The following is a 16,725-nucleotide window of genomic DNA, read 5'->3' as shown; positions in this document are numbered from 1 at the left end:
ACACAAATAAAAAAGAGGCAAAAGGGAATGGAATGTGATTCTTATGTAACTGATTTAGAAAGGGTTATAGTAGCCTTGGAGACCTTGGAATCAGATTACTTATGTCTACTTTCGGGCAAAGATTCCATCATAAAAGTTGTGATTCCATGGTGAGGATGATCTTATGATGGAATCTTTGTCTGAAAGTAGACCTAAGTAATCCTTGTCTGAAAGTAGATTTAAAAGTGATGTAATCTTTGTCTAAGAGTAGATTTAAAAGTTGTCTACTTTCACTCATAAATGGAGAGTTGTCCAGTATCAATAGCTTCTTGAGAGATTTGGACCTACTCATATTTGATGGTCATAATGGTATGATAGTGTGGGATTCTGGTATTGGGATGATTGATACTTTAGTCCAATAGCATATTGATGGGCCTAGACTAGTTTTAACCACAATTTGGGCCTAGAGCAGTTTTAACCAAAATAGTGTAGTAGATGGGTGAAGTAGTAATTTTCAGATTGGGCTATAGGCCTACCTGCAGATTTAAATGGGATCCTGGTACTAATTGCTTGAGGACAACCAATCTCAAGGAGGGAGGATTTGTAATGTCCCAAAAAGGGGACATTAGGAATTTTGAAGCCAAATTCATAAAATATTAATTTTGTCTTATGGGAGCTTGAGGAAAGAAACCTTCAAGATTTTCTAGGTGAATTAGACGTAGCCTTTATTAATCATCTTTGGTGGATTCACAACAAAATTGACATCTAAGCCTACAAGTGCATTTTATTGTTTCTTTCCAATCTGACTGTGCAACTATATTTAAGATTTGATATTTGATATTTGGTTATTGTATTGCTGATGTAAAATGCAATAATGTATTTTGAGGTCTTTTAATGAGCATTTACTGGTTTATTGTTGGTTTATCTTATTGGGTTTATTTGCCAAAGATATATGTTATAATTTGAAAATCATGTGAGAGGAAAAATTAGAGAAATTATCCAATTGGAATATTATAGAAATTTTGTCGAACTCTAAGAATGAAAGGCAATGTTAATGATGGGGTGATCGTCTAACCCATCGCATAGAAGTGTGCTATCTTCTATAGATGTGGGAATAGTTTTCACATTGTCGATATTTATTCAAATATCCTATGAAAGAACAATCTAAATGAATATATCTAATAAAAGTTAAACACTTACAATTTAGGCCAAAACTAACTTTGCGTTGCTACTTACACTCAACAAGTACAAAAAGGGATGCAATCATTTTTGGCCAACGAATAAGAATCATCTTGATTCCCCTGCACTTCAAGCTCTGCTACACCTATGTAGGGAAGCCTTCACCTCGAACACTGACCATCTGGTTCAAGGCTTTTCTATAGCGAATTTAAACTTCTAGAGTTCTCTGGCTGGAAAGGTCTTTGAACTCGATTAAGATGAAAACTGTGTCATGTCCCCAATTTCTGCCCTTCCTTAGTGACAACATTTTTAGCAAGGTTGGTCTATTATCTAGTTCTCATAAGCCAGCAGAGCATAGAGGGAACCAACCCAGGGGCTTTGAGAGTCATGCATGAGCTTCCCAAGCAGTTTGGAGCAGTAGACAATAGTTTCCTACAATTTAGGAGGGATTCCTAATTTGTAGGGATTGACTAGGAGTGGTCTAGGAGGCATTTGGAGACCTCGGCGAACGTTTTGGAGACTTAGAGTGCATCTCCTATTTTTTAGGAGGAACTCCCAGTTCAGTGACAGTTCTCTTAGAGGTGCACACAGTAGGGGAGTCATTGGGACTCAATTTTGGTTGATTGGGGCTATCTCCTACTTTTTAGGAGCATCCCTAGATTTTAGGGATGGACTGCCAGTTGACCCATCTTGTTCGGCATCAGTCACAGACAGGTGACAAGGTCAGATTCATGTTTGATTGGTCATTTTGGGCCTTTTGAGACCATTTGGGAAATATTTTAATATATTTAAATATTTTCTAAGTTGGTGATTAAATAAATTAAAATAAGGTTAATAATATAACCATTTTGGCTTCAGTTGATCAGGTACACCTATGTGTTATAGCTCGTTGGAAAGGTCTCGAATTATTATACATGATTTTTACTATCTGTAGACTTTTTGGTGCCTTCAGCTATGGAATTTTAATAAAGTAATGTTTTTCCTATAGCATGGATGACTTTAATTGGGAAAATGTTATTTTATTATATTTTATTTAAAGGGCAAAGTGTAATTTCCCTTTAGGGTTCAATTTACAATTGGAAGGGGATATAAGGAGATGGAGACTTAATTTCTTATTATCTTTTGCATATTGAAAAACTTGTTTTTGTGAATTGGCGCTGAGAGAGCAATTCTTCATCTAGGATGCAAACCCCAGGTTCTGGATTGGCTGGGACGTAGCCCTCAGTAGTTATTGGCATTGGATTCTTCAGACAGTGTGCGTTGCTATCAGGGATAGAGTACACCATTCTTTATTGTGGATTCAGGTTGCAGATTTATGGTTTCAGCGTTACAGATTGATTCTTTCAGCTGGGACGTGATTCATTGCAGTCTTACGGCTGCCATTTGCAGCAGTTTGGCATCATTGTTAGATTCTCCTCTCATGTTTATTGTTCATTATTCATTACTATTGTGAAAACTATCAAAAAACACAAAACAAAAACAAAGCCTTCTGCAGCTTCTGTCTATTCTCAAAGACCATCAAAGAAATCACAGGAAAATATAGTTTATTAATTTAAAAACTACAACAGATCAGCAAGGGCATCTATCAGGAATCTTTCAGTGGTATCAGAGCCTACATCCTACCAGCCTGTAGGGTTTGTGAGAAATTGTCACAACAGATTTTGGCATCTGGGTATTGGATAAAAAGTTTTGATAATTCATTTCAGCATCTGGGTACTGGCTTAAAAGTTTTGATAATTCATTTTGGCATCTGGGTATTGGATAAAAGGTTTTGATAATTCATTTTAGCATTTGGGCATTGGATAAAAAATTTTAATAATTCATTTTGGCATTTGGGTACTGGATCAAAAGTTTTGATAATTCATATTAGCAGTACAGGGTCGATTTTTGCTCTGGCATGTTAGTTTCCGTTGGTTAGCGTGGTAGTTCATTATGGCAAAATTGTTAAGAGATATAACCCTTTGGAAAGAATGAGAACAGTCACAACAAAAATTCAAGTTTCAATTTCAGCAGTTCAATGATTTTATGTCAAGGAAATTTGGACATGCTAGTGGATCATCATCTTCTTCTAGAAAGGATCCATTGCCACTCGACAGGAAAACGGAAGTAATTAGCATATTTGAGGAGTATAATACTCTTCCTCAATATGTTAGGGAGAACTTTCATTTCAAAGATTACATTGACATGCATCCAAAAATTTGTCATAAGGTTAAGCTTGCAAAAAAGGAATACCATGCCATAGTTGATGATATGTTTTCATGTGAGAAAGAAGATTTGTGTCAATCTATCCATGTTCATGATAAAAACACCATAATGGATCAGTCACTTGCAGGGTATGTAGAAGAAAGGCATGAAGATGTGTTATCATTTGAGTTGCAGCCTATGAAAAACAAAAATCAGTCATCATGTGGGATTCCTAAAGAAGAAATAACTCTAGATCAGGAGGAGACACATAGCACACCATTGATTCATCAAGTTGATCACAAAATGGAAGAGATTACAATCATGGATCAGTCCATTAGGGATGCTGAAAGCATGTCTCCAAGGTCTGATCCCTATTCTAATTTTTGCAATAGTAGCTCTAGTCATGTGGTATCATCCATTTCACATGAAGGTAATGAGGTTGTTGAGTCTTCCTATGATGGTACTCAGGTTAAGTGTGTTGCACATGAGATTTATGTTGTGGATTCAAATCACAAAGGTTTTGATTGTGTTTACCCCACCTTAGAAGATGTGAAAAAGGCTCAAGAGACGTGCAATGGATGGTCACATAGAGCTAAGAAGGCCAAGATGCTTGCTGCCCAAGCAAGACAACACTTGCAAGAGGTCAAGGAAAGATGCAATCAGCTTGATAATGCAAGAAGACAAAGAGAGTCATACATTAGATCCTTATTTCTTCCGAGGGAAGAAAGTGAGGATGTTGAGCATACAAGGGAAGAGCTTCTTGAGGTAAGTCCACAAGAAGAGCATGTTGAGATGTGTGAAGAGGAAAAGAGTTATGATTTAGAAAAATCAGTTTGGTCTAGTTTGCATCATGAAGTTTATGACGTTCCTCTTTTAAAGAGCCCCTTAAAGGCTCCAAACAATGATGATATTAGTTTCACACTTGATGGACCAGCCACATGTGTTATTTTCATTTGTGTGGAATGGAACATTATTGATTCTGATTTGGTTAGTCATGCATCATCTACAATGGAAGGACTATTGTTAAGATCATATGAAGCATCTTGTCTTAAAGAGATGATTAGGGAGACTAAGAGGCTGCTTACTAAGAAGATATTGCATTTTGATAATGTTTGGTTTGTTTGGCATACTACACCTTGGAGTTTGTTAGTAATGGAAAACATATCAATTATGGAGATAGAGGTATGGATCAGATTTTGGGCAGCTAAGGCAGTTAATGGGACATGTTATATTCGTTTGAACACACCCCATGGACCAGCACCTTTAGAGGAGTCACCTACCTTGGAAGGAGAGGCAAGAGAAGACCACAAAAACATTGTGGAAATGTATGAACATACTTCTGATTTTCTGACTTTGAACAGCAATTATCTTTCATCTCATGAGTCAAACTTTGAACCTTGGGTTGGTTACATTCAAGTTGGGGTGTTCAAGTGTGAAGTTGATCCTTCCCTACCAAGAGTTGATGGCATATTAAGTTGCATACCTAGTGGACCAGCCACAAAGAGCCTGTCTTTGTTGAGAATTAGAAACATCTCTCAATCATCAATGGGTTTATCACCTCTTCCATATGATAGGGCAGCGATGTACCTTTTGATTCAAGATTCAGACTTTTTAAATATTACATTGGGCTTTCAAGATCAGAATATAAGGGACTTCGTTGGTTACATGGTTAAACAAAACATTTACTTAACAACCTTTAATGAAGACACACTAATTTGTGAAAATATAGGTAAAGTTGCAGCAGCTATTTGGAAGAGTTGGAAAAGTATTCAACAAACTTTCCTTGCCGATGATTGGCTCATTTGTGAATTCCTAACAATATTGGTTGTTGGTAGTAATTGTGGCTTCATTTGGAGTGAAGTTCTTAGTTGGTTGGATGAGGTACAGTTTCACAACAACAACATAATGAGTATCAACATGCCGGAGGGATGTGTTAGTGCAAAGATTTGGGATCTTGGTATCAACATGTGTCGGGCATTTCTTCAGTGGATTCATATTGAGCTGCTTCACTTTTGGTATATAGATGTTTACATCAGAGTAGCACAGTGGTTGGGTGGAGCAACATTTCTTAGATTGATATGGGATTCAGGAATTGATAATCCTACAATGTTGGGTACAAATGACACATGCTTTGGTTTCTCTCATGATGGCATACATACTTCATCTTCGAGTTTGTCATCTACATCCATTGATATGGCAGTGGTATCCTTGTTGATTGGTGATTGCATAGTCTTCGATTCTTTATGGACTAGTGGCTATCCAAGCCGGAATCATTTACTACTTGACTTGGCATTGACTACATCCATGATTCAGAATGAGGGCATTGAGGAGTGTTTCTTTGGGACATTTGTTGTTTGGAATTGGTATGATGACGTCTATGATATCATTCGAGTTGCTGGTTAGAATTATAGCAGCATTGTTAGGTGGTCATGTGGGTTGGAATACTGGTTTATGGGAGTTCACTTTCACACCTTGCTGGTCTGCTTCATTGTATGTATGTTTCATGGAGTGCAGTTGAGATACTTGTTCATCTCATTCAGTACATTTGGTATTTTGGTTTGGGATCCAGGCCCTGGTCTCATTGATACATTGATGCTTCAGGGTCCTAATGAATTGCTTTACAACTTGTGGTTCACTAATATTTATATCAGAGTGACGAAGCGTTAGCATGGTGGTTCCCTTTTGAGGCGGATTTGGAATTCTGGAATCACTTGGATTTGTAGTTCAATAGTTGAGGATGTGGAAGCCAATGTAGGCTTACTAGAGTTTCCGCCTTTAGTATTCCAGTTTGGTTCTTTCGGAGAGGAATTCATTGAGGAGTTGACAGAGTTGGTACAGTATTTGATTGCTCTTCCTTCAGGGGGTTTTCATGAGGCTACTTGTTTGGGTGTAGTGCAGGACAGTGTTTCTAGAAGATGGAACTACAAACCTTCCAGGATGGCTTGGGACCTTGGGATCATTCTTGGTTATGGTATGGACTTGTCTAATGTTTGTGGAGTTGGATTGACATTGCTTGAGGACAAGCAATCTTTGGGAAGGGAGGACTGTCATGTCCCCAATTTCTGCCCTTCCTTAGTGACAACATTTTTAGCAAGGTTGGTCTATTATCTGGTTCTCATAGGCTAGCAGAGCATAGAGGGAACCAACCCATGGGCTTTGAGAGTCATGCATGAGCTTCCCAATCAGTTTGGAGCAGTAGACAACAGTTTCTTACAATTTAGGAGGGATTCCTAATTTGTAGGGATTGACTAGGAGTGGTCTAGGAGGCATTTGGAGACCTCGGCGAACGTTTTGGAGACTTAGAGTGCATCTCCTATTTTTTAGGAGGAACTCCCAGTTCAGTGACAGTTCTCTCAGAGGTGCACACAGTAGGGGAGTCATTGGGACTCAATTTTGGTTGATTGGGGCTATCTCCTACTTTTTAGGAGCATCCCTAGATTTTAGGGATGGACTGCCAGTTGACCCATCTTGTTCGGCATTAGTCACAGACAGGTGACAAGGTCAGATTCATGTTTGATTGGTCATTTTGGGCCTTTTGGGACTATTTGGGAAATATTTTAATATATTTAAATATTTCCTAAGTTGGTGATTAAATAAACTAAAATAAGGTTAATAATATAACCATTTTGGAGTAATAAGGGGATTTTGGCTTCAGTTGATCAGGTACACCTATGTGTTATAGCTTGTTGGAAAGGTCTCGAATTATTATACATGATTTTTACTATCTGTAGACTTTTTGGTGCCTTCAGCTATGAAATTTTAATAAAGTAATGTTTTTCCTATAGCATGGATGACTTTAATTGGGAAAATGTTATTTTATTATATTTTATTTAAAGGGCAAATTGTAATTTTCCTTTAGGGTTCAATTTACAATTGGAAGGGGATATAAGGAGATGGAGACTTAATTTCTTATTATCTTTTGCATATTGAAAAACTTGTTTTTGTGAATTGGCTCTGAGAGAGCAATTTTTCATCTGGGACGCAAACCCCAGGTTCTGGATTGGTTGGGACGTAGCCCTTAGCAGTTATTGGCATTGGATTCTTCAGACAGTGTGCGTTGCTATCAGGGATAGAGTACACCATTCTTTATTGTGGATTTAGGTTGCAGATTTATGGTTTCAACGTTACAGATTGATTCTTTCAGCTGGGACGTGATTCATTGCAGTCTTACGGCTGCCATTTGCAGCAGTTTTGCACAATAGAGTTAACTTCAGTGAATTTTTACATACAACTTTATAATATTTTGCGCACTTGTATTGCTAACAATTAAATCATCAAGATGCGACAAATCAAATATTACACAATTTTAAATTAGTCGAGATTGAACTTTAACTCCTTTGATAGGGAGACAAATTGGAGACAAATACGGAAAAAACTGTATATTTCACAATATTTGTGATGATCGAATATAAATGCTAAATGACCATGTCCACTTATCCGACATTTAAATTGTATGCAAAATTCTAAAAAATAAAATTACAAAGGACAATTCATCTGTAGTTTAAATCTCCATGCCATTAGTAATAAACAAAAGACATTTTATTTTATTATAAAAATAAAATAATAGAATTTATATTACAAAGTCATAATGTTGCTCCTTATCCCTCCTTACAGTAATAAATATAAAATACTTTCTCTAGAATATGAATGTTTTTCGAATTTGTCTTGTCCCAAATAACTTGCCCCTTATTTATATCTTAGATATAAAGAGATGTGACTTTAAATTTAAAACTTATACCCTTTCACATATTAATCACACCTCTTGGTTATCCTTCTATCGATGATCAAAACTAATTAAAATATTTCTCTTTGTGGAGATTATTGGCGGCATACATACCCAACCCGATAAATTAAAAATCTAGGATGTCTATGTATTTTATTCAAGTACTTTCCTTTTCCAAAGTATATAGCACCTGATAGTTGTAATTTTAATTGTGTCAATGGTTTTGAAAACATTATTATCTTTTCCCAAAGTTATTGGGGTCTTTTACTTTAGAATTTCTTTGCCTCATGATAAATTTTTTGCCATCGAACTTTCAGACTCGACACCACAATTTGATAAACGAAACTCTTTCATCGTTTTCTGTTATTTTCCTTCTATCATAGGTGGCAATGATGAAGTCATATATACTTTTGTCATGGCATCTTCGTAGCGAAGCTTCTGTAACCTATACCATCTCATCTTAATGTCGTTGAATGGTTTTGGTGTTTGTGGGATTCCAATGGTGCTTCATTAGTATTTTTGTGCTAGAGATTCATCTATTTTCATTGGTCTTTATAGTTGTCGATTGTCTTTGAACACCTCAAAATGCCGCCAATTCATATACCTTTGCTATATTCAAATGCTCACTTCATTTACACAACACATGCTAATTTTACTCATGTTATGGTTGTGACATCATATATGTTAACCCTATAAGAAATGATATTGATGTAATTGGTTGAGACTCGTAGTTTTTGATCTTGAGAAATTTGTACATCCTCCTACACATTGTCAGCAATATTCATGGAAGAACCTTTGTCTTTTTAATAATCACCTTCTTCAACTGGTTCACGCTTGTCAATATCTTCTTCATTTGTGGGAGAGTTTCATTAATGAGAAAGGGTATTGAGAGCTTGCAGTGCCATCATTTTTTCTGTCTAATGGTCCCTATTGAAAATAGATTAAATTTCTATCTAAGAGTAACTTTTAATATATCAGATGATACTTTTGGTTGGCAAGATAACCTCTGCAATCTGTATTTGAAAATACCAGATGCAAACTTTCTTTTGTCCAATGGATGGCCCTCAACCTTGTACAAACCATTATATTTGTTTATCTATCAAGAAGTACACCGACTGTTATGATGTGTTTAAGGAAGCTTTTTTCTTTAGTGTTGAGTTTTGTTTTAGAATCAAATCATGTGTACAGACTTTCCAAACAACACAACTTTATCTTAGTCTATTCTACCAACTTGATCTAAACATATGATAATCTCAGATTGTGGTTATTCTAGCCTCTATGCACAATATCCTTTTCTACTTTGATTGCACACTTAGTTGCAGGTATGGTCATAGTGATCATAAAGCACAGGCAAGATGACACTCCGATTGAAAATGGTCGATAGATAGCAATTAGAGATATGAAATCAGACATGATTTTTTGGTGAGATAGATTGCTGACAACAATTTTTGTTATAGTATCAAAAGGATTACATGCAGGGGTGTCCCTAAGTGGGTAGTTTTTATCTGCAATACTAAATGGCAAGGACAATATTTTGTATGAATATGGAGAAGACTAATTATGATTGGCAATTTGTATAGGTCACTAAATTTTGCTTTAAAGTATGCAAAATATAACAACAATATATATCATAGGGTGAAAAGATTAAGTATGGTGCACAAATGGAGACCCTAAAAATTAGGGCTCCACCAGGATGGACACTAGCTCTACCATTCATCACCATTCAACAATATCTTCCATCCATCTACTTCTATCAAACATGAAATAAAATTTAATCTAAGAGAGGAAGTGAAGAAAACCATGCAACATTTCAAACGAACACATGTAATCCACCATGAAGACCAACAATGAATTAGCAATCACTTTGATATCATTATGGCAACAATTTTAACAAGTCTCTTCCTTAGCTAATCTAATCTAATCTAATTCTAATCTCATCTCTTGTGAGTTTCAAATCAAAAGGCATTGGCCTTTTATAGCTGTTCAATCACAATGAAGGGCCAAGAGCGATTCAAGATCAAGAGCCAAGATTGTGCCAACACTACCCTAATCCAATTAACAACTATAATCACTAAATGCTCATCCAGTTAGATGAGGTACCACCTTGTGGGCTAGTTGGAAAAGATAGAGATGCTAGATGTCTTCCACATATTTATACTTGGCATAATATAATTGAATCTGCTTGAACACATGTGAGTGGAGCTTTCGATTGGTTAAAAATAAGTGGGCGCCATGTAATGTCATCGTCATAAAATAAATAAATGATCAGAACTTTGTTTACGGGCTGATTGACTAAGTATATCTCAGACCGAGTTTTATTTTATTTGCATTCGTAGGTTTTGTTGTCAACTCTCTTTGTAAACCCACAGAAGTTCCTCCGAAGGGTATTAATGTGCGACATGTAGAAAGTTGTAAGTATGTGATTTGGATTATTTCTTTGTACTTCAAATTCTTGTTAGAGTTCTCTATTGCTCGCCATTTCGGAAGTTGATGATCTTCCCTACTTGCCTATTTCGATTTCAGTGGGATTCAACCCTCACCCTATTCTGTTTTGTATTACTTTGCTTTAGACCTGGCACATCTGGAGTGCCATCTTTGTTTTGCAAATATAATATTTTGAGTTTCGGTAATAAATTGTTGGATCTTTGTGTTGATGTATGCTTCTGTGGTGTATTTAGTGGATTATATCTTCCCCTTGGCATCTCCAACTTACTTCACCTTGGCATCGCCAGCTCACTTCCTTTGGCACATTCCTCAAACAGTATCGTGACATCAAAACTTTCCCTAAGGTTCTCTCCCTTGAGCACTTCCTCTCGAGTACTTTCCCTCGGTTGCTTCTTTGCAATATAACAATTTTTTAAAGACATAATGCCAAAAAGAACAATAGAAATGCTGAAACTTTCCCTCGGTTGCTTCTTTGCACTTCCCCTTGGGTACTTTCCTTTGGGTGCTTCCCTTGGGTACTTTCCCTTGGGTGCTTCCCTTGGGTACTTCCTATGTAAGAACCCTTCAACGGCTCTTTAGGCTACTCTATAATTTAACTGAACCTAGTGCATTTATGTTTGCTTCTTTGCAATCTAAATATTTTTTTAAAGACAAATAATGCCAAAAAGAACAATAGAAATGCTGAAACTTATTTAAATTCAATAGATAACTAGATAGCTTCATGTATTACAATAAATCATCGTAAAACTCTTACATTTATTCATATGAAATAAATTGAGAAAAATATAAGATAAAGAGTACCAAAATTATTAAAGAGCTTATTTCCTCTTTGCTGGCTACACACAACAGATTAATTGCAGCAGCCGTACAATTGCAAAAAATGGCTATAAACTAATCATTGAACCCACACCAAAAATCAGAAGTACAATCAACCGGCAATAATGAAAGGAATCTCTACTAATCTTGGCAAATTTGACTCCCATATGAAGCAAACTCTAAAGCAATATCAATTGGTATTTCACAGCCTCTGATTTTTGATAGACAGAAGTCTCTCATTCTCTTCTGCCGATACTCATAGTCTTCCTAAAGGCTGAAACCCTCATAAAATCCACAAGCCTAAGACAAATATTCTCCAGAAAATAAAATTCACATAACATGCTTGAGAATGAATCCATCAGTCCCTTTTATTCTTTCTTATGAGAGCTCAAACACTTTCCTGGCCAATGTGGGATAAAAGATATATTCCCACATTTTAATTTTTCACTTAAAAGTCTATAGTTGGTGCATAAATAATTCTTTTATTATTAGTTATTCACTTGGCCCCATCTATGATAACTTGGCCCTTCATTTAAGTAACTTAAGTTAAATTATAAAATTATATTATAACTTAGTAATATATGCTCAAAACTTAATATTTATTTTAGTCAAATAAATATTAATATCTCCATTATTACTCATCATCTTCACATGTAGTCTGAAGTGGGGGCTGACATGACCAAGCCGCATATGACCATACCTTATTTCTAAAAATAGTAGGGGTCCATCTTGATGATTCAACACTTACTAAAAATAGCAAGTAGAGCAAATGATGTCTGAATGAAGCCAAACAAAGACCAGACTGAAGCTCTGGTCCTGGATATGCCGCTGTGCCTCAAACAAGTTTCCTCTGTCAACTGACCCTCTAACCATTTCCACTAGCCTACGAGGGTCCACTTATAGGCTAATCCAAAGCTAGAGTGATGTCTCTAGCTAGGACTATCTTCCTTCGAGAAAACTCAGGTGTGTCATTGGTGAACATTATAGTGGTATCAGAGTGAGTGATCCTACCAGCTTGTAGATAGTGAATGAAAGTTTATAGCTGGAAATGAAGGAGATCCCACTCAATTGATAGAATGACAGATCAAGAACCCACTCCTACTGAAGTCATGGTACAGTTGAATGATCTTTTGCGGAATCAGGCACAAATCAATGACGTTTGACGTCTTATGGAAGAAACTCTTCAGAAACTATTGTGGAAAATAAGATATCTGGTGAACAAAATGGTCTCAATGTCGATTCAATCTCTAGAAAGGAAAGTCCTCATTCAGCATGCTCTTGACCCTCCATGCCAACTTTCCTTCCATGGATAGAGGTACTACATGGAGGAAGTCAACTAAACTTTGAGGAAGTTTAAGAACAATTGAAAGAAGACTAGAAGAATGCAAACTTGGAAGAAGATATATCCTACAAAGATTATGCAGAATTAAGAATGCGATATTCTGGAGGTGGAAACCGAGGATATTTTAATGACAACTTCAGAAGGAAGTTGAATAAAGTGAATCTATTACCATTTGATGGATCCGGATCCATATTTTCTTAGGCACGGGTAATGAAGGCTGATACTTCTAGCTCAATCCAATGCCAAAACAGGAAGCAATTAATTTGCAGCACTCCACTTGGAGGGAGTGGTGCATTAATGGTGGCATCATGGCACCATTACACTAGGACATGACGAAGTAAATACTAGTGCAAAATTTGCTGAAAGATTGATAGTGTTGGGTGAATATTTTATTATTTTGCAATTGATAGTTTGGGTAAAATTTAGTCACAAAATAGGTAGACCAACCACAGCGTGTGAGACAGTCTCTCCTACCTTAAAGGGAAGGCTTCCCCTTCTCACCATTCCTTGGATCAACTCCAAGTAATCAAGAAGTTGAGAGATTTTGAAAGGGTATTACCAATATTCTTTCGTGTTATTTTTCAGAAAGGTATCCACTAACCTGTAGAGCGAGTAATGTGCAAGATGAAATCTCGAACTACACTTTTATCTAATAGCTAGAAACGATGATACCGATAATCTTACACCAACTCAAAGGTTGATTGAAAGCATACCGAATTGGCTCTAAGTCCTGTTATAACCAATTCTATAAGAATAGCCTCTACCATTGGGGCACAAAGACTTCCAGAAGTAGAGAATTCTAACAATTTTTCATGAATTTGAGATGGTAATACTAGCTACAGTCAAAGCTTCTAGGCTATGTATCACCATAATTGCTTCCAGTCAAAGCTTCATAACTCACTATGCTCTATTATTTAACACACAATAATAACATGAATTAAAGACAATAGGCACAAATAACTGTTAAAGCTTCTAATTTTCTCTATCACAATTGCTTCTAGTCAAAACTTTGAATCTAATTGCTTCTTTCATTCACTTTTCTCCCAAATTCGTACTACACAATCAAAGTTATGCTGGCACAAGTTTGGTAGAGCTTTTTTGCATACAACAAAAGATGATTTTTACAATGAGAGGGCACTTTTTTATATAGGCAATAGAGTTGAGAAAAAAGTGGAGGAAAAAGTGGGAGCAACTCAACAAACTTTGACCTGGTAAAGCTAGGTGAGAAAAATTATTGGATCCCATGTCATGAGGATATGCAATCGAATTACATGCGATTACATGCATTTGAGTTACGTGCGATTGTATTACATACAATCCATCTTCTACATGTACAAAGCTGGAAAACACTTGAAGAGAACGTTGAAACCGTTGATTCTGAGGGAATCAATGATGTAGACTATCAGGAAAAGCCTTGCACTCCTTGATGATCGTGGGATTGGGAATTCTTGTATTTTGTGCCATTGCATTCTCTTTGATGAGTTTCTAGTTGTAATTTTGACAACTTGATGTTCATTTTATGTTTTTAACTTAGGTTTGAACTTCTAATTTTTTTTTTTTTAACGATTGTCAGTAATATTTATTTCAATTTATAATTTATAGTATATTGGGTATATAATTAAGTACAAATAGACTAAATCGATTATGCTGTTGGATATTTAAAGTTAATTTGAGTAATGAAAACACATGGCCAACCATCTTTGGTGACACTATCACTCATGCTTATATGAATTTATCCTATGAAATCGTCAAGCTGTTGCAATCCATTACTGTTACATGCTCATATTTTGTTCTTTAATTCCAGCTGTTATATACTATTGTAAATCTTCTGTTACCTAATCTGCATAGATCTTGCAGAAAACAGATGCCTGAGTGTATGTCGTCATTTAATATTGAAAACGATAATAATGCTGATGCCAAAATAAGTAGTGATGGTATACAAACATAAGTCAGCTAGAGAGATCTCATTCATATTACTTGTTTTCTGTAAACAAGTGGCAAAGTGCCTTAAGAGTCTTTAGACATTTTTGTGCAGTATATAGCTGCAATGTGATTCAGTATGAATTTAATAGGCAGAGGAGTTTTAGTGGTCAGATTTATCCCACAGTATATTACATAGAGTAATCAGTGATAAGATCCTTGTTGGATGCTAAATACAAAAGTCAGCTTTAAAGTACGTAATGCCAGCATTTTAGGCACCTTATTTGAGGACAAAGTACATTGTAGCCCCATAGGGTGAATTGGAAGAGGCTTCTTCTAGCTATCAAACTTTATAAGCTCTGGCCGTGAAGATGACACAAGAAGATTGTAATTAGACATTGAGTTTTAATGTACGTCCATTTGCATGCATATACCTATAATCTCAGATTTTATCTGCATACCTTTTTAAAGAAAATCTTTTATCTAGTGTTGATAATTTTTAATACAACAATATTAAAATATCTGGATGTCTTATGGCCTGTATTTACTATTAATTCTAGATACAAAGATTGGAGTAACCATTCTTATTGCAATAGTATGCTCTAATCTTGAACTAGTATCCTGGTTCATTGTCTAATGCTTTCAGATGATTGAAGGAACTGCTCCTTTTCATCCAAATTTACCAGAAGAAGTCTGTAGGATGATGGCTTTGGTGGACAAGAGACCACCCTTCAAACTCAAATCAAAGAGTTTTCCTGGTGAACTAAAAGAGTGAGTTAAACTTTCCTAAATTGCTCATAGTGAAGACCCTGAAGAACTATATTGTAGAGGCCAGGTTCCCTATTTCTAAATTTTGTTTTTCTTTGAGAAATAGCAAAAAATTTGAATTATGAAATATTTCTGATGTACACCATCTACTGAGTGTTGATTTGAAGAGTGTTTGAAGATTAACTTGAGAGAATGTGAAATGATAGAGCATTATAATTGGTTATAAGCAATTCATAAATTAGATGAAGAAATGTCAGTTGCACAGGCCCATGATATTACCCACTCAATGGAGCTGGATAATATCTGGTTCTCATATTCAATGTACAAATTCTTCTTTTCATATCTTCATTGCAATCTTAAAAAGAGTTATACTAGACATTTTTTTTATGCAATGTAATTTTGGATTAAAAAATGAAAATCTCTTGTTGGAGCATTTCCTTGAAAATGTAGTAACAAAATTGAATCCTGGTATGGCAGCTGTTGGAAAGATATTTCATGGACTAAGTCATGTAGTTTTTGTTGAGGAGGAATTGCGGCACTTATGTGTTTTCCAAGTGCAGATTTAAATGTATATATATAAGGGCATAAGAGACATGTCTCTATACTGATCAATAACGTAATTAATAAGTATTAGATGTAAATAACATTACCCTATATATGTGTGTGTGACTCATCTAATAATTATTAATTATTGGTAATAATGTTAAATTGGTAAACATAATTACTAAGAACAATTTAATCTCTTGATCAAAATCTGACTGAAGCTACAACATTAACACCCTCTCTTAGCTAGGGAGGTTTGTTTGTATGATGAACATACTGTAGTCTTGAATAATGAGAGAGAAATATCATCTCAATATGATATTTTGGATTAAAGGAAACAATTAGATGCTACCTTATGGTATCATCAAGTTTGATTGGACCAGGAATATCATCCATATGATATTAATCATACTTATATTTTCTTTGGTATGTACGCTAGCATCAAGCCTCATGATGTCGACCAAGGAAATTATTTGCACATAGTGTCTCCAATGTTACGTCTCATTGTATACAGCATGTCATATCTCAGTATGATAACTTCGAGAATTATCTATGAGATATGTACTATCATGATCTCTATAGACATTAACCAAATGTTATTCCTCATGACAATAGGTTAAACTATTTTTAAGATCGTCTCTTACAATAGTAACCACAATCAAAACATAAATGAAAGATCATCACCTCTCATGATGTCTCTACAAAATCTTGTAGTAACTCACATGATATCCACCATGAACCATATCAGAGGGTGAATCCACCATGGATATTTCCAAAGGGTAGAACAAGGGCTTTCACCTCAAACTTCTTGTTACTAAATTTTCAC

At 35.7% G+C, this 16,725-nt stretch overlaps 1 protein-coding gene across 4 annotated transcripts in view; it reads left to right on the top strand.

Annotated features, from left to right (window-relative positions):
• Positions 1-16,725, top strand: part of LOC149538885 (integrin-linked protein kinase 1-like) — a 293,426-nt gene that overhangs the window by 189,245 nt on the left and 87,456 nt on the right. For all 4 annotated transcript variants that reach the window (XM_089800263.1, XM_089800264.1, XM_089800261.1 and 1 more), the window contains one exon: positions 15,235-15,359. In XM_089800263.1, coding sequence (XP_089656389.1) covers positions 15,235-15,359 — 125 coding nt within the window. The remainder of the gene's footprint in view (positions 1-15,234; positions 15,360-16,725) is intronic.

The sequence above is a fragment of the Cupressus sempervirens genome, chromosome 9 (genome assembly GCF_028749045.1).
Source record: "Cupressus sempervirens isolate cs-2001-9-10 chromosome 9, ASM2874904v1, whole genome shotgun sequence".
Lineage (NCBI taxonomy): Eukaryota > Viridiplantae > Streptophyta > Pinopsida > Cupressales > Cupressaceae > Cupressus > Cupressus sempervirens.
Note: the sequence above shows the minus strand (reverse complement) of the source record. Positions and strands in the feature narration are given on the sequence as shown.